The sequence below is a fragment of the Dipodomys ordii genome, unplaced genomic scaffold (genome assembly GCF_000151885.1).
Source record: "Dipodomys ordii isolate 6190 unplaced genomic scaffold, Dord_2.0 Scaffold17, whole genome shotgun sequence".
NCBI lineage: Eukaryota > Metazoa > Chordata > Mammalia > Rodentia > Heteromyidae > Dipodomys > Dipodomys ordii.
The window spans coordinates 5,220,295-5,246,391 of NW_012267233.1; the positions used below are offsets into that span (position 1 = coordinate 5,220,295).

Here is a 26,097-nt window from a genome sequence, read left to right on the forward strand (position 1 = left end):
GACCCCGCGGGCCTCGGCCGGGGCGAGGGCAGCGCGGGAGGGGACGGGGCGGGCTGGAGGGGGTCCTGGCGAGGCCCCGACCCGGGAGGACGTTGTTGGCCCTGGCTTGGCTGCTGCGGCCTCGCTCGGCCGGCTCAGTAATCCTGATGTTCCCGGGGGGGGGGGGGTCTTCCCATTGGAATTGGCAGAGCGAGCTTGCATGTGAGTTGTGGCTAGCGGAATCTTAACAACAATAACAGTAACAAAAAGCCACGTTGGGGTTCTTTTGCGGGGGGTATGAGGGGGGCGAAATGAAGTTCTGGATTCCTGATGATTCAAAGCAGTGGCGGACGTTTTCAGGTGGGGACCGGGTCTTGCAGCAGGCTCGCTCAGACAGACTCGGCTTAAACCTGTACGTGCAGCCGAGCTCACGCTGCTTGCATTGGTCATGAATAGCCCTTTTAGCTCCTGGAGAGAGTTTGGATAAGGATGTAATTCCGGAGCTTCCTGTTCTAGAACGTGGTCGTGTTAACACAAATACTGGGTTTAGTTATGCCATTTAGGCTATAGGAAAATGGATGCGTTTTATTTAATAATTGCAGTGACGGTCCTGTAAATGAAACTTTGTCCAGAATATTCATGAATTCTTTTTCTGCAAGCAGAGTACACCGTAAGACTGCTTTGGAAGCAATATCTTGTGTGCCACAACAGCCGAAAGACCAAAACAAAAACCTTCTACGAATGTATATTAATGTATTTTGATAACTTTTTTAAGTTTCCTGTTACACTTATAGGTCCGTGTGCAGGAACAACTTCAAAACATGCAGGGTGGTTGATGTTAAGAAACATAAATGAAGAGCAAAGTTCATTTTCAATGTCAAGTAAGACTGTATTGAAAAGAAACATTTTTCCTTTATTTTTTAATGCCTGTATTTTCTATTTTATATGATTGACACAGTTCCTAGAGAGCAGTTTCCAAACATGCCCAGTTGTTACATTCAGTTTGGTAACGATGCAATCAAATTAGTGGTGAAATACAGACATTTTGTGATACTTTATTATCTGTGGTAGAACTATTCTTATATTTCTTCCTTTAATCCTGTATTTTAGAGCTGAAAAAAAAGTCTTTCTGGGGTATCCCTTTCTGGACCAAGAAGTATTTGAAATACTTCTAAACTAGAATTCATATTTTATTCTTGATACTTTGTTTTTTTTCAAGACAGAAGAGAAGAATGTGTAAGTTAGGTTTTCCTAGTGCAAGTTCAAAACTATGAATGAAAGTACCTACTTCCTTGGAGAGAATGTTGGAAACATGGCTTTAATACACCAAGAAGATACTCTGTAATGTTTAGTACCTACTAAACACTGGGGCTTATAGAATTGTGAGAAATCCAAGTTATAATCCAGGCATTTCACCATTTAAAAAGATCCTTTCATTATCTTTTAGAACTAAATGTAAGTCAAAAGTAATGTATGTTAGACAAGTATTAGCAAAGTTCTGTTCAAGTTAAAATTTTGTTACTAAAGAGAAACCAGGTGGTTAGAGTAAGGTAGTGATCATTATTCATAAGAATATTGTACTAATAATATAATTTGATAAATTGGTGATGTTTTGGAGTATAAATTGCAGAGAGCAGGAGCTTGTTTTGCTGCTGTGCTCTCAGCATATGATGTAAAGGCTTTTGATGACTGGTAGTTAAATATGATTACGTCTTACTGCTTTTTTTATTCTGTGAAGTGGAAAGACAGGATGACACCTTGTTTAGAAACCCTGGGCTCTGAATTTAAACCTGGATTAAAATTCTTGCTGTAACACCCAATAACCTGTGTACTTTACTATTTCTCCTCTTAACTGAGTCTTTCTTCATGAACATTACTACCAATCTTAGGGGGTTGTTAGAAAAATTACATGAGATAATACATATAAAGCCTTTGGAACAATTAGCAGATCATTTAGCAAAATGATCAGGAAGGGGAAACAAGGTTGTAAGGGGGATTGAGTGGGAGCAGTGTGGATGAATGAAAAGGACAAATACAGCAAGAAGACTGAATATGTATGTGGTAAAGGAAGTGGGAAATGTGAAATGAATCTGGGTGAATGCTGGAAGGGGTGACTGATGGAGAAGCACTGGACACAGACATTAAATTGTTGAAGCTCAGGGAAAAAATGCTTCTTTTTAAAAAGCATTTAGCTCTTTGGGAATAAAGTACTGCTACTTGTTTTCTAAAAGGAGGCTAGGTCTTCTTGTAAGGGGGAGGAGCAGAGTGAAGAATTTAATGCCTCAGAGAGAAATTGGTGGGTAACTGAGAGGACACTGAAGACAAAAATTTTCAATTGGCAATCATAATGATTATTACAAAAGAGTAGTAGTGTAAGGTTATAAGAGTACTATAAAAATGTTTGAAGGTTAAGTTTGGAGATGTCATTTACTGATTAGTAGAAAGGATTTTCCAGTTGTGTTTAGTGAGAACCTAGAAAATAGAAGACTTTTTTTCTCTAGATACAGAGTTTAACATTGAATTGTATGTGAACCAAAAGAATTAAGTGTCAATTAATGCTAAACAGAAAAGTCTGAGAAATAGCTAAGTTATATCGAAAGTATTCTAGGAAGTGGTACCAAAAAAAATGATGAAAGAATTGGAAAGGGCAGCCGGACACCTGTGGCTCACGCATGTAATCAATCCTCGCTACTTTGGAGGCTGAGCTCAGAGCATTGCAGTTCAAAGCCAACCCCAATAAACTACTAGAAAACTGGAAGTGGTACTGTGGCCCAAGTGGTAGAGTGCTTGCCTTGAGCTGAAGAGCTGAGGGATAGTACCCAAGCCCAGAGTTCAAGCCCCATGACTGACAAAAGAAAAAAACAAAACTGGAATTGGGAAGGGCAGAAGGTACCATGAAAGATGTCAAATGATGTGTATTGGGAATGAAATTTAATCGGAAATTCTGGAAGGTGTACTGGATTAAAGTTATTAAAAGTTGTGAGAAAAATAATTTTAAGGATTGAGTATTTAAAGAATTAATCAGTGTGGATATTGAGTACTTGGAAAATGACAGCAGAGGAAAAGATAGCAAAAGAAGAATCAATCTTAAAAAATGGAAGTAATTTTCAAGAGGTTAAGATAAAAAATCAGTACATTATATCCCAAGAACCAAATAACAGCCCTCTGCCTATTTTTGTAGATTTTTTGAGCTAGAAATAATTTATAACAATAAGTACCTTGCAGTTAGAAAATTAATTTTATACCCCAGTTAAGTGACTTGTATTCTTTGAAAATAGTATTTTAATGTTGGAATTAGCTATTACAAGTAGAGATGATGTGAACATTTTTAGAAGTATTTTTTCAAAGCACTAATACTTTTGGACACTTAAGCTCCCATTTTAACCAGGTAAGCAAGTTGAGCCAGTATGAGGCCCTGAGTTCAAACGGTGGCACTGACAAAATAAAAATCAGAAGTGGGAATAGCTTTAGTGTGTAATTGTCTTTATTTTCAAATTTTTAGGTAGCCAAATACTCTTACTGTTTCTAAGTTAAATTTGCTATATTGGTTTACCTTTCCTTTTCTATAAAGGTGACGTTAATAGTATTTATTAAAAAGAAGTGTTTCATGAGGTTATTGCAGGTAAACTAATCTTGTCATTCATCAATTAATTTAAGGAACTTAAACATATTTATCAAAAAGTATTTTTTCTTTTGCAGATATATAATGAAAAAGAATTACTTCAAGGGAAATTGGATCTTCTGAGTGATACCAACATGGTAGACTTTGCTATGGATGTGTACAAAAACCTCTATTCTGATGATATTCCTCATGGTAAGTTTTGTCATTAAGACACTTGTCTTGTGACTGAGTTTTGTGATTTATTAATTGCTTTAGCGCAGAAACCTTAATAATTGAAAGCTGTAGAGTTTTGTTTGCTAACTTTTTCAATTAGTGTATTTTGTGCTTTGGATTACCTTCATTTTCTCCTGTGTTCTCTAAGACTAGCTTTTAGCCATTCACTTGGAGACCTCTTTATAAATGCAAATTTTGGACCATACCTCAGAACTGATCTGAACTATTTGGTGAGGCTTTACAGTCTTTTTTTTTTTTAAGTATTGTAAAGGTGTTATACCAAGGGGTTACAGTTATATTACTGCATATATTCCTTTTTGAACAATGTTACCTCTTCCCTCATTTTCTCACAGTTTTTTCCCTCCTGCCTCCCTCCATGAGTTGTATACTTCCTTTTCAGCATTGTGTCTAGTGAGTATGATTGCTGCCTTAGTTCACCCTTTGTCCTACCATATATGTGCTCCCCCTTATCCTCTAGAACAAATTTACTTATAAAACAATTACTTACAGAAATCAAAAGCAGCAATGAAGGGGGGGTAAAAAAGTGAAATAGCAAAAAAATCCTTCGTTTCTATTTCTTGAAGTTCATTTCAATAAACATTGTTTTATATGATATGTGCATAACTATTGAGCCTTTGTGAATGCTTATAGAGTCCCATTTTATTTATCATGTCCAAGTATAATTTTGTCTTTTACCATCCATTGTGTTTATTTGTAGCTTTATAGGCACTTTCTGGTTATTACAAATGAGAATAAACATGCAATGTAAATGATCACTTCTCTAACTTAATCTCAAAGATCACCTTTTGAGTGTGATAACCATTGTCTTACTATATATATGTATATATATACATAATGCAGTATATAATACAAAAAATCTTATAGTAAGCATTAATTTCATTTTTCTTATATACATTTGTCTGCAATAATAATAGCTGTTCTTTAAATTTTGTTTGTAAACTATTCTTTTTTGATTTTTTTTATATGGAATTCTCAATGTTGCCTGGGCGCCTTGAGCTTAAGTGAGCCTCCTGCCTCAGCCTACAAACATAATTCGCAAAATTATTTCTTAGTTTCTCAGTGAAATCTTTTCCTTTTCTTTTTCTTTTTCTTTTTTTTTTTGCCAGCCCTAGGGCTGGAAGTCAGGGCCTGGTCACTGTTCCTGAGCTTCATTTGCTCAAGGCTAGCACTCTACCACTTGAGTCACAGCATCACTTTCGGCTTTTTCTGTTTATATGGAACCAAGGAATTGAACCCAGGGCTTCATGCATGCTAGGCAAGCACTCTAGTACTAGGCCAAACTCCCAGCCTCTTAGTGAAATCTTAAATCTAAGAAATGTTACCTTTATACTCTCTCTCTTTGTCTCTCTCTCTCTGTCTCTCTCCCTCTCCATCTTTCCTTCCCTCCCTCCTTCCCTCTCTCTTTCTCTTTCTCTTCTCTCTGTTCCTCTCCTGGGGCTTGAATTTAGGGCTTGGGCTTTTTTTTTTTTTTTTTAAACTCAGGGCTAGCACTCTACAGCTTGAGCCATAATTTCACTTCCGGTTTTTTGGGTAGTTTTTAAGAGTCACTGATTTTCCTGCCTGGGTTGACTTCAAACTGTGATCTTTAGATATCAGCCTCCCAAGTAACTAGAATTATTGGTGTGAGCCACAAGTGCCTGGCAAAATTTCCTCTTTATGTGATAATTTAAAAATTAAAAAAAAACCTGTAGATTTTGGTTTGCAGGATTATAGATCTCTTTTTGTAGTAAAAAAGAGATATTCCACTGCACTTAAATTCTGTTCACCCTATTGAAAGCCTGCAGTGATAAATATATAAACCCATTGAACCTCTGTTGAAAAACTAGGATAATATTCACTTGAAAATTGAATAGTAACAATTACTTTTTTTTAAATGACAGAATTGTAGAATTAAATGATTGATAAAGATCAACTCTGGTTGTATATACCCCACGTTCCCTATAGTGGGAGGGAGATTTCCTTTATGTGGCTCACTAGCACAAAAGGAATAATGAATCTGTGGAAGTTACTGAGTTGGGAATCCTTGGAATATAAAAAATAATGTTAATGAACTTCATAGCCAGCAGTACAGTTTAACATTCCTTATTAATATTCAGAAATAAATACTCTTGGTTTTAATTAGCTTTGAGAGAAAAAAGAACCACAGTTGTTGCCCAGCTGAAACAGCTACAGGCAGAAACGGAACCAATTGTGAAGATGTTTGAAGATCCAGAAACTACGAGGCAGATGCAGTCAACCAGGTAATCTCTTCTTGATTTGGATTGTTAATTGACATGTTTACTTGGCTCATGCTGTAAATGATGGCTTTGTCTGTTTATTATCTTTTATTTTGTAAGGGACAGATTTCCCTATAAATGTTGGTCCTTTTTTTTTATCTTTTTGTAGAACTGGTATTTGAATTTCAGAGCCTCATATTTGGTAGGCAGGACTTGAAACATGCCCCAGTGATAATAAGGGTTAATGCATTTACATTTTTTAAAATCAAATCTTTTTATGCTATAGACGTTTTATCCCTTCTCTTTTTCTAAGAGACGTTTGACCATGTTGGAAGACCTTTTTAGTTGTTACAACTTGAGAGGTGCCACTGTACCTAGCAAGTAAAGATCAGACCTGCTAAATATCCTATAGCCTTGGAAACTTGTCCCCGCCCCTCTATTTCCCCAAAAGCATTATCTAACTCAAAATAACTGCTTAGGAAATCTTGTATTTGGACATGTGGTTTGCTTACTGTAAGAGAAATCTGAACTTACTTATCTTTTGTTACATTCTGTTACAGCTTTTCACCCTCTGCCCTGCCCAGCTGATAAAATTATTTCTGACTTCCCTTTAGCTAATAATAGTCTTTGTTCAGTTTCCAAAGAAAGTATATTTCCTAAATATGACTTAATATGTGTCACTGTTGAAGCTTTTTGGTTTATTAGAAATCTACTAAAGTCATTACCTTAGATGTGGTATAACTAACATACAGTTTTCAGTTTAAGCTAAGGAAATCTGAAAGTAAAATTTAAAATTTGTATTTCTCCTGTTCTTATGTTTAAAGTAGGGAATATTCTTATTATTCTGGAATTCCTATTTCTCTTGCTTTAGTATTCAAATTAAAACTCTGAAATTAAAGTTACTACAGATAAATTTACAAATAATAACTTAGAAGTTAGATATATTTACTTTTTCTATCACCTATAAAATACACTAATTTTCACTTTTTATTCAGGGATGGTCGAATGTTATTTGACTACCTGGCAGACAAGCATGGGGTAAGTTTTTATATTTTGTTAATGTTTTTAATAATGCTAATTAAATACATTGCAGTAGTAAATGTTCTAATAATAGTTATAGACTAGCGGCCATTCAAGTAGCTTCATAGCCTATATATAACGTCTAGTATGTTTTTGAAATTTTAGTTTTTAAAAATTGATGCTGATAGGAAAACACAGCTTTCAGTAACAAATTTTCCGAATTTTTGCTTTATTTATTATGACATTACAAATTAGTATTATCTGTTAATACCAGCAGCAAACTAAGAATTTCAGGGCACAGGATGCTTTTTTCTGTAGATTTACTTACAAGTAAAGTAAAAGAACTACATTTGAAGTAGAATTATTACCTTTGAACAGTAAGATACATTTTGGCTATAGTAACTCGACATTATCAAGGTTTTTGGAAATTCCCAAAATCTCAAATAGAGCAACAGTAAAGTTTTTTTTAGCTATCTCTCAATCTCATTTCCCTGTGTTAACTTTGAAAGTGTGACATTTTGCTTATAATTCTGTTTGTTTTGGGGAACTCTAGTTACCTCAAACCTGTGGATTCCAAGTACTACAATGTACAGGCTTACATTACCATACTATGCTTAAATCTTAAACATACATTCATTTAATAATTCAACTGTCAAAAATATTGTTGACCACGCACCGTGTATTGCTCTTTGTACTTTCCACCTAGATATTTGATTGACTTATTTATGTCCTAGTTTTCAGTTCTTTTAAGTGTCTCCACTTTTACTTTGCTTGCATTATTAACTTTAAAAGTTGGTATCATTTTGAAGTTTTCAGAGATCAGAGGTTACAGTATACATTATATAGAACCACAAGAGCTTTCAGATATGTGTATACAGATCAGACCTTTAGTCACAATTCACATTCAGTCATCTTGTAGTAAAATAAATGTCATTAAATTTGTAACTGATGTTAAAACTGTAACATTAATGTCACCAATTCCTAAGGATCAGTCATTACTCTGATTATGTATTTGTTTTTGTGGCAAATTTAGAGAGACTGAAAAATTGAATTCTTGGGATTTTTAGAACTGAAAATTAACAATAGGACTTAACTATTTTCTTTTTCAGTTTAGGCAGGAATATTTAGATACACTCTACAGGTATGCAAAATTCCAATATGAATGTGGAAATTACTCGGGAGCAGCAGAATATCTTTACTTTTTTAGAGTGTTGGTAAGTAGCTTGTTTGTATATTTTAAATTTCCTTTCTCCAATGTTTGGTAGCAGTCTGATTCCTTAAAATATGCCTAGATTGGACTCTATTATGGTACTTCACTTTTTTTTAATTTCAGTTTCTTGAGATAGGGTCTTGTATATATCTCAGACTGGCCTTAGACACCTCTTGATCCTCCTTCCCCAGCCTCAGAGGGACTAAGCCTCTATTCCTTAAGAATTCACTGGGAATATAGGCTTTTAGGTATGGGCTACGACAACTTTCCATTAAATTTTAGTCTCTGGTAAAGAAGATAAATAATAAAAATTTTCTCATAAAAACCCAAAACAGGAAACCTTCTGTTAGAGTCTCAAAATTTAGAGGAAATTTTAATTCACCCTTAAAATTCTCAATTTTTATATGATTTTTAACATTAGCAGAATTCTATCCCGTAATAGATTTATTTTCTATTTTTTTTATTATGTTGACAATTTAATTACAAAGCAGAAAGAAGTGGGAGCCAGCAGCAGCTCCTCTTAGCCTTTCCAACCTAAGTGACTGAGGCAAGGAGGTGAAGATACATGGGACACATGGGTGGGGTCAGAACTCTGGCAGAGTGTGTCCTGCCCAAAGATGAGGATAGCAGCTGCTGGGGATGTATAGATCTATTTGTATATTACTGTCCAGCAGAGTGAGTGGCACAATCTAGGTACTTAGTGAAGTACCTAGTCAGGTTTGCCTAGTGAAGTTACTGAATAAATCCATAATTGTTAATATTAATTCAGTATTAAATTTTTATGCCTTGAACTTATAAACAACTGTGGAATCCTACGGATATTTTTAAAGATTTTTATGCCATAAAAGTAACCTCATCATCATCATTACTGCTTTACTATTTACCTACATCTTCATGGTTTAGATTGAGAAAGATCAATGGTTTTTTTATTCTGTGGGTTTTAAGTAAGTTTTAAGTCATACTACTAATACAGGTGTACTACCTTGTTTGTTATCTTTGTTTAATCCATTTGACAAATTCCTAGAATCAGTGTTTTTGATAAGAAAAGAAGGTAATGTGAGGCCAGATTTAAGACAGTTCTTCACATTGACAGAATTTCACATTTCATCTTGTTCTGATAATTTATAAGTGCTGTGTGTCGAGTTGAGAAATTATATTTGTTACTAAAGCCTCTAATTTCTATTGTTATCCCCTAAAAGATTGGAAAAAGTTTTCTCTTAAAACTAGGCCTTTCTTGGGTATAATGTTTCCCCCTGTTATACCAGCTATTCAGAAGGTGGAGGCAGGAGATTTGAAGTAAGAGTTCAAGGACAGCCTGAACAGCCTTATTAAGGCTCCATCTCAACAAAACAAAATGAGTTTCAAGTGGTTAAGAGGCTCTTAGTTCAAGCTCCAATAACATCAAAAAAAATGAAATAGTAATGATAATACCAGACAGAAACATTTTGTCTTCAGTCTTAAAAAAGATTTCTTTTGCCTTTTTTTTAATGTTTATTTTCAGCCACTTTTTCTTAGTTCTACATGCCACAAGACAAGACATGCCTGTTGTCTTTTGTTGCTTTTTAAGATATTAAACATGTAATTTGTAGTGTTTAGGGTGGTGGTGATTAGTGTTAATTCAGATTATTCTGACACTGGAATTGTGCAGTCAGCTTCCTTCAAAGAAATGAATACTTCTGTTTATTAAGTTTGTTTTTAAACAAATTTTCTCATTTATAAATGAATTCATTTCAGATTAGCTCTGATTAGCTCACAAGTGCATTGAAGGTAATCAGTGAGGCTAAACTTGTAGTGACTTATCAAAAAATTCCATCAGTTTTACTTTGAATATTACCTGGATTTAGGAGAGCAAAAGTTGATTACTTTGAGAATGTAAACAGCTTAAACCAGGATTGTAAAATCAGAAGCCTGGTATGATTACAGGTACATGAAAAGAGGTGGTTATTCATATCATTTGTTAATGCTGGGAGTGAATTTTGAGAATGAAGATTTAGTGTCATGTTAGAGGTCCAGCACAGTAAATTTATTGTTGCTGGTCAGTAAGTGAATGTGCCATTTTGCTAAGACATGGATACTTAAGGTAACTGCTGGAAATCCAGATATTGAAATGCTTCTAGTATATCCACCCTTGAAAGCAGGTTGGTATGAAGAGCCAACTGTAATGACATGGAGTTGAGCCAGAGTAGTACACATGAACCTTTTGAGAATTGGAAAACTTTCAGCAGTTCTACAAAAAGCTTTTATCCTACCACGTATAACACATTCTAGGTTAATAATGTCCTATGTTTATACAGTACAGTTTTCTAATTAGTCTGAAAATTTCTACTATTGGTGTATTCTGAAAGGCTTGGGGACTTTTTTTTTATACTTTTTTATATTACAAAAATCAGGTCATTGTCTTAGGAAATAATTTAATTTTAAGCTTTTGAATTGGTGCTAGAACTTGTGGCTTTTCATAAATGGTTACATGCTCTGAACACAAAATTAACATGCTGTTTAATAGTAGTCATTATATAGGGAATGTATATGCCTTCTTTTCCTTTTTGTATCAGCAAACACTTGAGTTAGCTAGAAGTTGTTTTGTATTGTATATTGTCAGGGGTAAACCAAGTTGAAGTTCAAGGAATAGATTATATTACATTTAATTTAGGTAAATAGTATTATAAAATACATGTGCTTATTTGAAGTTTTTATAGCAAAAGTGAGAACCCAGTTTTGGATTTTTGTTGAAAAATGTCAGTGTTAGAGCTTAGGTTTAATTTTATTTTCTGCAATAGCTTCCTCCTCCTCCTTTTTTTTTTTTTCTCCATTTCTGAATTCTTTTCTAGTGGTTGGTTATTCTTTAAATCTATGGTTAGGGAAACATAAGCTATGAAAGAGCCATTGTAACAATGATCCGAGATTAGAATTTGACTCTCCAAATGACCTATTGTAGGTCAGTGTTTATAAATTAAAGCTATGTGACCCTAGAATCTGCCTTTATTTTTAAAAAGACTTGGTACCTTTAAGAATACACAAGGAATATTTAGATATACCCTGTTTGGTGGTAAAAATTCTTTATCTTCAAAAAAGGTGTTTAATTGAAATAAAGTTGTGGAATTTATGAATATTTTTGGCTTAAAAGTTAACAATGAATTTGTTAAAATCAGTCCTCACTATGTAGCCTTTTGTTGTTGCAAAATACAACCATCCCTCTATTCAGCAGTCATTGAAAATAAAAGTGATTTCAGGATTCTAAAACTATGTCATCATATATTTATGCATTTTTTTCAGTCAGAATTTAAGATGTATCTACTCTACTGTTACTACATGCTATTCTATTTGAAAGGACTTTTCCATGAAGTTCAAGACATCTTGAGTTATAATGATGTCTGAGTTATAATGATATCTCAAAACTTTATGGTCTTTACCAGTTTTAGCTGTGATGTACCTAGCTGTCATATAGTATAAACGATGTCATTTCTTGATACTCAGACATGATTTTTCGTTTTAACATTTGTACTTGTAAAGTGTTTTAGTTCAATTGTCTTTGCTTTGAGAAACAAAAGAAATGTTTCTTTTCTTTTCTTTTCTTTCCTTTTTTTTTTTTTTTTGTCAGTTTTGGGGCCTGAACTTTGAGCCTGGGCACTGTCCCTCGGCTCTTCAGCTCAAGGCTAGTGCTCTACCACTTAAGCCACAGCGCCATTTCCAGCTTTTTCTGCTTATGTGGTACTGAGGAATTGAATCCAGGGCCTCAAGCATGCAAGGCAAGCATTCTACCACTGAGCCACCCTCCCAGCCACAAGAAATGTTTCTTAAAATGATGGCATTTTAGACTTGAAATGTTTTAATACTCAGATTTTCTTCTTCAAGAATTTAACATTTAATCCTATTAATAATTTTTATAAATCAGCCTTTTAATTTCAATGAACTTTGATAAGTATATCTGTGTAGCTATTTCCCTTTAATGAAAGAATTTTTTATGACTTCATTTTAGTAATTAGAAAAAGCCAAAGCACTTGGTGATTGGATTTTAAAACTGCCTATACAATGTTACTTAACTTATAATATACGTAAGTTACTATAGTTACACTACAGTTTGACTATTTTGGTAAGAAGTTAATTCTTTGGGAGCAGAAAATGGGTTGTTCTTTCCAATGTTCTCACTTGCTTTTACCCCATGGTTGGTTCAGAACCATTTTACCTACATCTGTTGCCTTATTGTAGGGAATTCTGCTTTGTTTTTGTTATTTGTGTTTCTGACATTTACTAATGAATAGAAGAGTTAGGGATGGCCCTTAGCCTTCCTTTCTAGTATGTTAATTAAGTTTGTGTTGAAGGAGTAGGTGGATAATTTTGAGCATCTTAGATTCCTGTGTATTAGTTATCTTCTTGAAAATGGAGATATAAAGAAAGAACATGATTTACCTTAGAAAATTTTTGTGAGTGTTAGAAAAAAAATTAACATTTACCATCTGATCTTGTACTATTGATAATAAGCCAGTGGGCCTGTATTTTTTTCTATTCCTCGTACAACCCCTTTCATTTGTGTCATAATTGGATTTCTTTCATTCTCTACATAATAATTTTACTTGGTGAATTAAACCCACAAGTCTTAATTTTCAATATCTTCATTCCAGTGACTTCAGTGAAAAGCTTCCTATAACTAACTTGGGTTCTAAAGTTTTAGATGCCTAATATTTGGTTATGTATCTAAAATTTTCTGAAGTGAGTTGTGCTAAAATATTGCTGTTTTATTTTCTGATGTAATATAACATTAAGGATATAAGTTTTTAGTAAATTATTTGACTGTATGGTTCTTAGTGGAATAGTTGACCAGTTATTTTAATCTACAGGTCTTTAAGTATAGGATAGATAGCTATATTGGATGTAAAATATCTTTTTTGCTCTAAGTATTAAGAAAATTAATTTGATTGCTTAAACAGGTGCCAGCAACAGATAGAAATGCTTTAAGTTCACTTTGGGGGAAACTGGCTTCTGAAATTTTAATGCAGAATTGGGATGCAGCCATGGAAGACCTCACACGTTTAAAAGAGACCATAGATAATAATGTAAGTAGCAGTCTCTAAAATTTCTAAATATTCTTCGTACATTCTTATAAGGGAAAACATTGTGTACTTTGGGGTGAGGGGAGCTAAAAAAGTTGCAGATTGGCATTTCTTGTCCTGACAAGAAAAGAATCACTATGGGTAAGGTAAGCAAGTCTCTTTGAAGAGAACTATCAAATTTCTTTTGGTTCTCAGAGAAAAGAATTCACTGTTCACTTACGTTATAGCTCCTGTGCCCATTTTTTCTGCGCTTTGTCAAAATGACACTGCTGTTAGTGCCTGCTGTTATATACAGTCTTCACAGAAAATGGCAGTTTTCAACTGCAGTTTCTCTCTACTGAAACCAGTAATTAGGGACTGTTTAGTTTGGTCCTTGCTTTTAAAATGTTTTCTGAGGGCTAGGCATGGTAATGCATTCCTGTATGTCTAGCTACACAGGAAGTTGCAGATCAAGAGGATCATAGTTCCAAGTGACAAGTAGTGAAACCCTCATCTTAACAAACTGTGTGCAGTGGAGCATGTGTTACAGTGGAGCATGTCTGTAATCCCAACTACACAGAGGGTTAGTCAAGAGGATTATGTTCCTAGGTTGGCCTCAGCCAAAAAAACAAAACCCTACCTGAAAAATAACTTTAAAAGCAAAAAGAACTAGAAGTATGGTTCAACTGGTAAAGTGCTTGCCTGAAAGCATGGGGCTCTGAGTTCAAATCCAATAGTTTTCTGAAATGATTTTCATTTATAACCTCTCTAAGTATGGCTTAGTGAACATTACTGATTTCTGCTTCTAAGAATAGTATAGTAATGTGGGCAGTCAAGGATCCAGTAGAGTGGAAGGGTAGATAGTGAGAATTTAATTATAATGATCCTACTGCATATCTTAGAAAGATTTAATTATATTACAATTTTGTCAGTTGTGGGGCTTGAACTTTGGGCCTGGGTGCTGTCCCTCAGCTCTTCAGCTTAAGGCGAGTGCTTTACTATATGCCATTGAAGTTACAATTTTGAAGTGATACTATTCGCCTGCCTTTTTCTCATACCTTAATATATACTATTTATGTTTTTTAATCCTTTAGTCTGTGAGTTCTCCACTCCAATCTCTTCAGCAGCGAACATGGCTCATTCACTGGTCTTTGTTTGTTTTCTTCAACCACCCCAAAGGTCGAGATAATATTATTGATCTCTTCCTTTATCAACCACAGTAAGTTATTCTATAATTTGGTTGTAATTATCTGAAATTTCATGGAATTATTTAAAATGTAACATAAGCTTTTCTATACTTGGCTTTGTTATTCCACATTTATTTTTTCCTTATGTGGTAGATTTACCATTTATTTTAGAAGCTCACATGTAACTCCTAGATCAGTTATTTGATAAAGTGTACTGTAGGCCCTTCAAAATGCTATTTCATGAAGAATCTTAGATCTCACCCTAAAAACCTATTCTGAAAATGCATTTTAACAAGACCCCAGATGAGTTGTATATATAGTTGACCTCTGTTTATGTGAGTTGGCCATCTGTGGGTTGAACCAAATGAATATTAAAAATACTTGGGGACAAAGTTTACCTGTGTACTAAACCATTTATAAATTTTCTGTTATTTTTATAATCCTCTAATATAACAGCTATATACATAACATTTAAATTTTATTAGGTATTGTAACTAGTTTAGAGATAATTTTAAAGTATAGGGAAACGTGATTAGATTATACACAAACACTCCTCCATTGTCTATAAGGGACTTGAACATTTGCAGATTTAGGTACAAATTATAGAGTTCTGAAACTAGGCCTCTAAGGATACTGAGGGATGATTGTACATTAATGTTTTATAAATAAAGATCTGAGTAACAGGATAAAAGTCATTTTTATACCATATTTTTTTCTATCTAGCTTTGGTTAATCTTATGGTAGGAAATTGAGGAAGGACATTGAGGTAGGAAATTCTGTTGCCAGAAGTTAGTTTTAAAAGTTAACTCTCTTGTTTGATTCAGACCCTCAGTTTAGCTCATTTTATAAATAAGACTAATAACATTTGAGTTAACTAAACCAAGAATCAAGAAGGGCTTCCAGATACTAATAATGTTTCAATTCTGGAATGTCACATGAATAGAGGTGCCTTTTCTGTTATTCTACCCATCTGAGTGGAAGCTTGTGACTCAGTTATACAGAAGAAAATAAAATTAGCATTAGAAGGGAAAAAAAGTTAACTCTCTTAGCCAGATGCTAGTGATTTATGCATGTAGTTGTCAGAAAGCTGAGATCTGAGGATCTTGGTTTGAAACCAAGATAATTGTCAAGTTTCTTATCTCTAATTAATCACCAAAATTGCAGAAAAGGAGATGTGTCACAAATGGTAGAGTTCTAGCTTTGAGCAGATATCTCAAGCCAGAGCATGAGTCTGGAGTTTAAGCCCCTGAAGCATTACCACATACACACAAAAAAATTTATTCTTTAGTTGAGCTCATATGCCTTGAAGCTTCAGCTTCTCATTTCATTTGATTAGAACAATAGAAAATACAACTATATTATTTGTAAACACCTCATTTGAAGATAATTTTTACTTTTCTCTACATCCTTCAGACTTTTTGTTGTCGTCGGTCGTAGGTCTGAACTCTGCCTGGGCACTGTCCCTGAGCTCTTCAACTGAAGGCTAGTGCTCTACCACTTGAGCCACAGCTCTACTTCCAGTTTTTTCTGCTTATGTGGTGCTGAGGAATCAAACCCAGGGCCTCATGCATGCAAGGCCAAGCGTTCTACCACTGAGCCACCTTCCCAGCCCCAGACTACTTTTTTTAAAATATTATAGGTTTTCAGACTGTAGGAATGTTGCCTTTCTCAGATAATTTGTTTATCCTTATCTTCAAATTTTGTTGTCTTTGAAATTAAAATCTTATTCTAGGTTTGCTATCTATTCTTTATAGATTGTGGTGATTCTAGCTCCTACAATCTGTGCATGTGCTTATTATAGCCAAAAATTACTAAAAAGTATTTCAGCAATTTAGTATTACCTATATTGACTGAATTTTTAACCAGATTTCACACTGAACCCATGTATTTGTTATTTATTGACCTAAATGAAGATTTTTTTTTAGTTCTATTACTTTTTTTGTGTTTTATGGTTATTTGTGTGTGTGAAATTGGGATTTTTAACAAATATATAACAACAAAATTATTTGTAACATTTTTCTAAAATGTTTACTTTCACTTACAAAGTATGGTTTAGAAACAGATGAAATTACCCTTCTGATAGATGTAGCCAAAAGGGAACCCTAATACACTGTTGGTGGGAATGTAAACTTGGTTAACCACACTGGAAAGCAGTGTAGAAGTTCCTCAAAAAATTAAACATTGAACTATCCTATGTTCTAGCAACTCTACTGGGAATTTACCCAAAAGATTGCCCAGGATACAGTAAAGCCATTGGTACAACCATGTTTATTACAGTACAGTCATGTTTATTGCAGCACTATTCACCATAGGCAATCTATGGAATCAGCTCAGGTGCCCCTCAGTGAACAAATGGATCAAGAAACTGTGGTATGTGTACACCATCGAATTTTACTCATCGATTAGAAAGAATGATATTGTAACATTTATAAATGGAAGAACTTAGATTAAATGAAAGAAGTCAGGCCCAGAGAGACGAAGGATACATGGTTTCCCTTATATGTGGAAGCTAGAGTTAGCTTAAACATTTACATATAAATTTACAATAAATAAGTTTGGTGATGTGCAAGTGTATACAGATGTATTAACTGCAATACGTTAGATTCAAGGGAGAACTCAATGTAATTCCATGGAAAGGTAGTCAGATTTTTAACAAAACAATGACCAGGAACCCCAGGTTCTTGGAAGGGGTGGTATAAGATCAAAAGGAAACTGGTAGATGAATAAAGAGAAGGAAAAATGCAGATAAGAATTCAGTGTGTATCCTACAAAATTAAGAAGTGTGAAAGGAGTTGGGTGGGGGAGGAATGGATGAAATTGTTGAAAGTGTTGAGATTGATTAAGATACGTTGTATTCATAAATTCCTGGGAACTCCTTTGCACAACTACTTAAGTATTAATGAAGATTAAATTACTGGAATTTTTAGTCTTAAAACCAAAATGATATTTTGCAGTGATTTCCTCCTCCCTCCCCCATGGGCTAAAATCTTAACTGAGTCAATAATAAAATTACTTTTAAGTATTCATTTTAGGCATATTTTTGAGACACTCAAATATTTAACCTTTTTAGTTAACTCTTGGCATAATAATTATCAGGACTTCAGATATAAAAGAAATTTAGATTACTGATAACTGTAAAATATATTCAGATAATGAAGAGTGCTGAAGTTCTTTTTTGTGGAGAAGCAGAAAATAATTATTAAAAGGCATATATTAATGTTTAAATATTCCCCTAAGTCTGGTTAATGTACTTTCAGCAGCCTGGTGTATTTTTATACTAAAGTTTGGTATTTATATATTTAGTCACTACTTGCATGTTATTTGAAGTCAAGATGAACATGATACTGAGCTAGAAGATGTTGCATAATCTTTACCTGCAAAGTAAAGTTTTAATTTTTAAATGGAAACAGCAAGTGAGAGATTGAGATTTTATAGTTTATAACATTTTAATTTAAATTATTCCTTGAAAATTAAAAAAAAATGGAAGCCTTAGAAATGATCATGGAGGGCTTGGAAGATGGCTCAGTGGTAGAGCGCTTGCCTTGCATGCATGAAGCCCTGGGTTTGATTCCTCAGCACTACATAAGCCGAAAATGCCAGAAGTGTCAGTCTAGCTAGAGTGGCAGAGTGCTAGTCTTGAGCTGAAGAGCTGAGGGACAGGCCCCATGACAGGCAAAAAAAAAAGAAAGAAAGAAATGATCATGGAATTATATGACATGATATTTTAAAAATAAAAAATTGCCAGGCACTGGTGGCTTGCCTTTAATCCTAGCTGTTCTGTAGATGGAGATCTTGAGAATCAAGGTTCAAATCCTGTCCAGGCAGAAAATTCCCTGAAAATCTAGCTAGAAGCCCAAAATTGGAGCTGTGGCTCCAATTGTAGAATGTCAAACTTGAGTGCAAGATTATGAATCCCTTAATTCAGGTCATAGTAAGGGCACTAAAAAAGATTTAGCTGGCATCATTGGCTCATGCCTGTGAATCAACTACTTGTAATATCTTAGGATAGAAGTTCTAAGCCAGCCTGGGCAAGAAAGTCTCTGAGTGTCTTAAATCCAATTAAACACCAGAAAGCCAGAAGTGGATCAGGGCCTTGAGATCAAGCCTTAGAACTAGCATAAATAAATAAATAGGACATATTATATATTCTTGGTTGATGGTTTCTAAAATCCTAAGTACCACTACCACAAATAATAGTAATAATAATGGTGATGATGAGGAATGGAGGGAGGGCCTATCAATTTTAACCCTTTCCTATTTAAGTGGTGCTATCCCCAATGAATGAATTCCATTTGTGTCATGCTAGATCTGCATTTAGAAATTTTACTCAAGTACTATATTTTGAATTTTGTCAGTAAAGTGTTTCAGAAAGTTGTTTTCAGTGTGATCATATGTTTTCCTCTTCATAGATCTCAAAATGTTTTCTTCAGAATTTCAAAGAAATAAGTTTCACAAGGAATTTATCTACTAACATAAGTAACAAAAATATATATATATATATATATATATATATGGTTACAGTGAGATACAAGATGATATATCACTTTAACATTATGTTATTTATCTTAATAAATTGAATCCCACAAATGACTATTAAAATTATCTGCCTCAAAACCAAAACTCAAAAAAAATTGTGCCTTCTCTGTGCTTGAACATAAGTCAGTCTTAACTAAGATTGTTGAGAGAAACAATTGTTCTGAATGTGTATTGCTATGAACAAAAATTGTCATTGAAACAAATAAACTTTCCTCCCTACCTCCTCACCACAAGAAAGCTGGAAGTAGAGTTGTGGTTCTAATGGTAGAGTGCTAGCCTTAAGCAAAAAACACAGGCACAGTGCCCAGGACCTGAGTTCAAGTGGACCAGAGCAGATAAAAAGAAAAGTTGCCTCTTGTAACTAAGGCTTAATTTTTCTGGTGATGTATTTTGGTTTTTAAAATTCAGTATGTTAATGAGTGGATATTGATTTTTTTTTCAAAAAGAGGTTAGATGGCAATGAATTGTTAAATTCTAGGGTCAAAGCAACATGTACAGAATGTAATAAAGTAAGAATACACTGCAGTTCAGTAGAACTTGGGAGACAAGATATATAACCTGGACCTTGAAGGATGTCAAGTAAGCTATCAGGAAATGTTCTTTGGAAGTATACTGGAAATGGAGCTAGATATGTACTTAGGAGCTTGAAGGTTCGGTTTGAATGGTCTTTATTGACACTTAATTTTGCATAGTACCTGGTAGTAAAAGATAATTTCACTTAGTACTTTATCAGGTAAGAAGAGGCTAAGGAAATTGTAAAGAAGAAATACACTGAGCAACCAAAGGTTATGTATTGTTGATGACCAAAATAACAAGATTTGCTAATGTTAGCTAATACTGTGTTGATTGATTTATCTGAAATCTATTCCTTTTTTCCTAATTGCTAGTGTTATTGTTTTAATCCAGGTTTTGAAATACTTTAATACTTTACTATACCCTATTCTTGCCAGTTTTCTGTCTCCTTAAACTCTTGCTTGTGTTAAATGCCCTATCGTAAGTTTTTCACATAAGAAGTTTTTCACTCAATTTATTCTAAGTATGTTTTTTTTGGAACATAAACACATTTATGGACCTTCCAAAGGACTAATACTCAACAATAGTAATTAAATTCTTAGCCTTTTAAATGCATCTTCTATTTCATCTAAATTGGCGAATACTATCTGACAGGATCCTTTTAGATTCCTGTAGTTATTTCTTTGGAGGAAATGGCCTTGTAGTATTTCTTTCATTTAGTCTAAATATTAGAGTCTCATTGGTTGCTCAGATATTCCCATTAACTTACCCTAGGTTATATATGTAAGCTTTTTTGGGGGAGGGGAGGTCTGGTTGTGGGGCCTGAACTCTAGGCCTGGGCGCTGTCCCTCAGCACTTCAGCTCAAGGCTAGGACTCTACAACTTGAGCCACAGCACCACTTCCGGCTTTTTTCTTTTAACTTGTGTGGTGCTGAGGAATTGAACCCAGGGCCTCAGGCATGCAAGGCAAGTATTCTACCACTGAGCCACCTTCCCAGCCCCCTATATGTAAGCTTTTTAAATATTATATCTACTTATATTTTTTTATCTTAGGTACCTTAATGCAATTCAGACTATGTGTCCACATATTCTCCGCTACTTAACCACTGCAGTCATAACAAACAAAGATGTACGAAAACGCCGGCAGGTGCTTAAAGATCTAGTAAAAGTTATTCAACAGGTAAACCTTGAATTGTATTGTTGTTTAAGTACAAAATCTTTAGGCTTCTTTATTTTCTCAAGAGTTGGAAACAATTTAGCTCAAGTGGTAGAGACTCCACCCTCAATCCCTGGTAACACATACTCACACACACATGCAACACAGTATAATATAATTAAAAGTAAGAAGAGCCTTGAATGAACATTTGCTCTTTCTAAAATCCAACATATCCTATCATAGATGAGATCAAAATGATTATTGCTGGATATCTTTCTAAACATAATTTGTATTGTTTCTATTGAAGCTTGCTAGAGCTGCCTGTTGGGTGTGGTAATAATTGGGGGTGACCTTTAAGTAGAATATTAATATTCCCATCATTAGGCAAAAGTTGAGTTCCTTCTGGTTGATTTTTAGTGAGCTTCTCAGGGGGAAAAAGCCACAAATGTTTCTTTGACTTATGAATAAATTAAATACAAAGAAGACATTTTTCATTGAGTTAGTTATGAATACTTACAGGGCTGGGAAAGTTAGTTACTTTTTCCGACTAAAGGAGATTTTTGGGGATAAGGAAACTAAAAAGATTTTGGGATGATTGTATAGGATTTTAGGTATGATTTGGAATAAAGATAGGAAAAATTGCTAGAAGAACAAAATACTGGGTTATTTGTTACAAGTTAAAGGAAGATTGGGATAATTTGGGGGCATTTCGCTAAATAGAACCTAATTTTGACTTGGTTTTATAGGAGTCTTACACGTATAAAGATCCAATTACAGAATTTGTAGAATGCTTATATGTTAACTTTGACTTTGATGGGGCTCAGAAAAAGCTGAGGGAATGTGAATCGGTAAGTGAATTTTTCCTCAACTACATTCTTTGATTGTTGGCATATGTGTATCTCTTTTCTCTGAGCAATTTGTTAAAACATTGTTATTATTTTAAATGTGCAGTATATTCTTGATTCTCTATCTTGAATAAGTAAATACATTAAATGTTTCAGATTGTACGGGTAAGATCACCTTGAATTATTCGTCATATTTATGGCTGGATTTTTTTTCTTTTTTTAAAAAAAATTATTTTTATTTTTATTACTTTGTCGGTTGTGGGGCTTGAACTCTGGGTTTGGGCCCTGTGCTTGTGTTCTTCAGCTCAAGGCAAGTGCTCTACCTCTTGAGCCACAATGCCACTTCCGGTTTTCTAGTGGTTTTTATTGATAAGAGTCCCATGGACTTTCCTGCCCAGACTGGCTTTGAACCATGATTCTCAGATCTCAGCCTCCTGAGTAGCTAGGATTACAGGCATGAGCCACCAGCATCCGGCTTGGATTTTGTTTTCTAGGTGGGCTTATCTTTAGAATTTTTTGTAGATTTTAACAGTTTCTGTAAACCAGGCAGTTTATCTCATCCTTTTTAATGCTTGTTTAGAGACAAGATTTCAATGTGTAGCACGGCCTAACTTTGAATTCATAACTGTCCTATTTATTAGCCTCATGAATGCTTGGGATTACATGCATGTGGCACCAGCAAGTAAATATTGGTGTATATTCTTTATGCTAAATATTGACTTTCCTTTGAATCCATGAGAGTCAAGGGTACTATATTGTTGAAGTTGATTTTAATTACACTATCTGTGAAGCAAGGAGCCACTCCTGCATTCTTTGCCTTTAAGTTTTCCAACTTTACCTTTTTTCCAAATATTTATTTCTTATTTTAATAGTCCTTACACAGTAGTATATTAGAGAGAAAAAACTACATTATTAGACTAATTTGTTACTTAAAAAATTCAGTAAAATGGGCCATTGAAGTCTAGAATCTTGTCTTTAGAACATTCTTTTATTATGCAAGTTGTTGCTTGAATGTGGATAGGATTCCACAGGATATTATTATTCTACAGGATATTATGCAGAACCCTGTTAATTAGTTGGAGGAATTATAGTGAATGGAACAGTAGACAAAGTATTTTAGCCTAGTTTTTGAAAATTGCTTTTCTGCATTACCTTTTTTAATATTCTATATATGCAGGTGCTTGTGAATGACTTCTTCTTGGTGGCTTGTCTTGAGGATTTCATTGAAAATGCCCGTCTCTTCATATTTGAGACTTTCTGTCGTATTCACCAGTGTATCAGCATTAAGTAAGAATACCTTGAGTTGATTATATATATTTTTAAATTTCAGGAAATTGTCACTTACAAAGTAATACTTAATAATATTGCAGTTATTAGGATTTTTATTTAATTTTCCTCAGCCTGTAGAAGAAAGAGGAAACACTTTATTGATTTGGAGAAAACCTTTTTCTGAATTCTGTTTGCTGTAGACTAAGAAATATCTGTGACTTTTATGTGTATAGTACAGCAAAATTTTTCAAAGTGATAAGTTGACGACTTTGATCGACTTGTTTTCAATTACCCGTTTAAGGAGTAAATGCTATTATATCATTATGTAGGGGAGGAAAATGAAGTAACCAGTTTTCAGCAGTAGTTCAAATAAGGAATTAGCCCTTAGTAAATTGGACATTCTGTTGAAAGACCACTACATTTGGTAATAATTTCTGTTGATTATGTTTGTTTTATTTAATTACATATTTGGATTCTTTTATAGAAAACTCCTGTGACAACCCAGAATGTTTAAACTTGGAAAAAGTATGGTGAATATTAATTGAAATTTTCTCTGTTGTGTGAGAAAATTATTGGGGAAAAAAATTGTGAAATGTACATGACCTATTAGAAACTAATTTTACAATATTAAGGTTTGAAAAATAATTAATGCTCTTTGGCCACAGATGAAGTCAAATATAAAACATAAAAATTTTAGCACTTTAATGTTTGCCTCTGAGGAATTGTGTGGGGAGAAAATTCTTTTTCATATGCCATTTGTTTTTGTGAAGCACTCCATAACTGGTTTTCTGTGTTTAGTGGGTTGTCATTGAAGTGGTTGTCCAGTTAGAAGTATACTGTAATAGTGGGGCTTTTCCTATGGGAATTTAATCTTTGACTGCAATTTTGTTAGTATTTTACTTGACACATAATTTAAAAAATTTGATTCTCTTAAAAATCATTCATATTCCTAATATGTAATTGGTTGTGAGGTAAAGAGGCAGTTGCATCATACAAATCTGTAATGGATAATAGATACTGAATGTTTATATTCTTTATTTTAAAGATTTATAACAGGGTCTTATAAACAAGGATTAGTACTTTTTGGTTTCCCTTGTATGGAGATTTCCCATTAGAATATTGGTACTTCAGTGTTGCATAGGATTTGTTTGGTAAGACTTTCACAGAAACAGGGTTGAGTGTGTTGAAACCTGACTCTTCCTTATGTATCTTTAGCGCTTGTTATACTAATTTTGTAACACCTAGCAGGCTTGCACAGTATAATATAAGTATAGAACATAATTCTTAAATGAGTAAACCTTCTGTCCTTCGTATTAGTGAACTTACGGTTTTGCACTTGATAATACTTTTACATTGTGTTTGCTTCTACAGTATTGTGAATAAAGAGGTTTGTTCCAACACTAACTGTTCCCCATTGTCAGCATTAGGATCTTAGCTTCACTATTTTTTCTTAGGACTCAGTATCTTATGTTTAAATAAATTGTGAACTTTTGTCCTGGCTAATTAGAGTTGTGTAGCTCAAAGATAATAGGGTGGGACAACTTTGATGTGACAATATCATTACCTAAGAAATTTTCAGATATATCCTGGTGTACATTTTTGGGCTTGTATTTTTTTTCCCCTTTTAGTCCTCTAGTTCACAAGATCTCCAGAGCTGTGCGTGCATACTTGCAAAAGGATGCCAGAACTAGAACTTGAACCCAGGTTCTCATGCTGTCGTTCAGCTCTTTTAGTTTGCTTATGGCTAGTGCTTTGCCCACCTGAATCATGCCTGTAGTTGTGGCTTTTTGTTGGTTGATTGAAGATGAGTTTCTCCCATTTGTCTGCCTGGTTGGCTTTGAACCACTATCCTCTGCTCTCATCCTCTAAAGTAGCTAGGATTAGAGGTGTGAAACATTGGGACCTAGCATTTTCAGACTAAATCTGTAGTGGCTTTCAGGGCCCCCCATTTTTTCCTCTACTAATAATGTTTTTTACTTTAGGTTGTTCAAACATGTATTGACTGTGCATAGAATGTATAACTAACTTGGATGATAAAATATACACACATAGCTTTTTTTTTTTTTTGTCGGTTGTGGAATCTGAACTCTGGGCCTGGGCGTTGTCCCTCAGCTCTTCAGCTCAAGGCTAGCGCTCTATCACTTGAGCCACAGTGCCACTTCCAGCTTTTTCTGCTTATATTGTGCTGAGGAGTCGAACAAAGGGCCTCATGCATGCGTGCAAGGCAAGCACTCTACCACTGAGCTACCTTCCCAGCCCCATACATAGCTTTTTAAAAGAATACATAGATTAATGTATTTTTATTAAATATTAGGATAGAGTTTTTGAGTCAAAACAAATCATAGAGAACTTCTAATCCAACATTACGTATTGTGTGATAAGACAAAATTAAGTTTAGTAGTGTATCTGCATTGTTAAACATGGTGCACTTGAAAGGTCGCTCACCGTTTTAAGTGCCTTAAGCTGGGGTGTGAGTAGTATGTGTGTATGTACACATATGAACAATAGAACTTATTTTCAAACGCGGGTGTGTGTGCGTGTGTGTGTGCGCCCACGCGCGCGTGTGTATGTGTGTGTAGAGTATGCATAAAGGAGATGAAAGCAGAGCCTTTTCACCCTGTGTTTCTGTAGTCCTATTTATCTTTTTTCCTTACTATTAAGACCTGACTTTAGTTCTTCTTAGAAACAGTTTTCAAAAGAATGTCAGTATAATTTCATCATTTAAAACAAAAATTTACTTTGTTGTAAAGGTGCTGCTGCACAGCAGGGAGTTATAGTTATATAAGTAAGGTAATGAGCACATTTCATGTTGAACATTGTTACCACTCCTCATTTTTCTCCTTCTATCCTTCCCCTCCATTAATCACCCCCCCCCCTCAAGTTATAAAGTTACTTTCCAGCTTAGTGTCTTGTGAGTATCACTGTTGCATTGGTTCACCCTTAGTTTTTTGTCTCACCATTTTGCTATTCTCCTTCCTTTCCCCAAATCAGATAAATGCATATTCAAGACTCTGGGTAATAATCAAAAACAGTGGGTGGTGGGGATAAACCAAAGGGGGGAATAAAGAAAGAAAGAACTTGATGTAGTACATTGACAACAGCAGTACATTGACAACAACAAAGTCAACAACAACAAAAGAAGAAAAAAAAAGAAAAAACTTCATTTCCCTATCTTGGAGTTCATTTTGGTTAGCATCATTTTATATGGTGGTATTAAGTGAAATAAGCCAGACCCAAAGGAACACAGGCTCCATGGTTTCCCTCATTTCTGATAATTAGTATA

At 34.4% G+C, this 26,097-nt stretch overlaps 1 protein-coding gene across 1 annotated transcript in view; it reads left to right on the forward strand.

Moving 5' to 3' along the window:
- Positions 1-26,097, forward strand: part of Eif3e (eukaryotic translation initiation factor 3, subunit E) — a 32,376-nt gene that overhangs the window by 266 nt on the left and 6,013 nt on the right. The window contains exons 2-10 of the mRNA XM_013012499.1: positions 3,679-3,793; positions 5,958-6,075; positions 7,047-7,089; positions 8,181-8,285; positions 13,207-13,332; positions 14,403-14,527; positions 20,598-20,724; positions 21,447-21,548; positions 22,723-22,832. Of these exons, the coding sequence (XP_012867953.1) occupies positions 3,679-3,793; positions 5,958-6,075; positions 7,047-7,089; positions 8,181-8,285; positions 13,207-13,332; positions 14,403-14,527; positions 20,598-20,724; positions 21,447-21,548; positions 22,723-22,832 (971 nt within the window). The remainder of the gene's footprint in view (positions 1-3,678; positions 3,794-5,957; positions 6,076-7,046; positions 7,090-8,180; positions 8,286-13,206; positions 13,333-14,402; positions 14,528-20,597; positions 20,725-21,446; positions 21,549-22,722; positions 22,833-26,097) is intronic.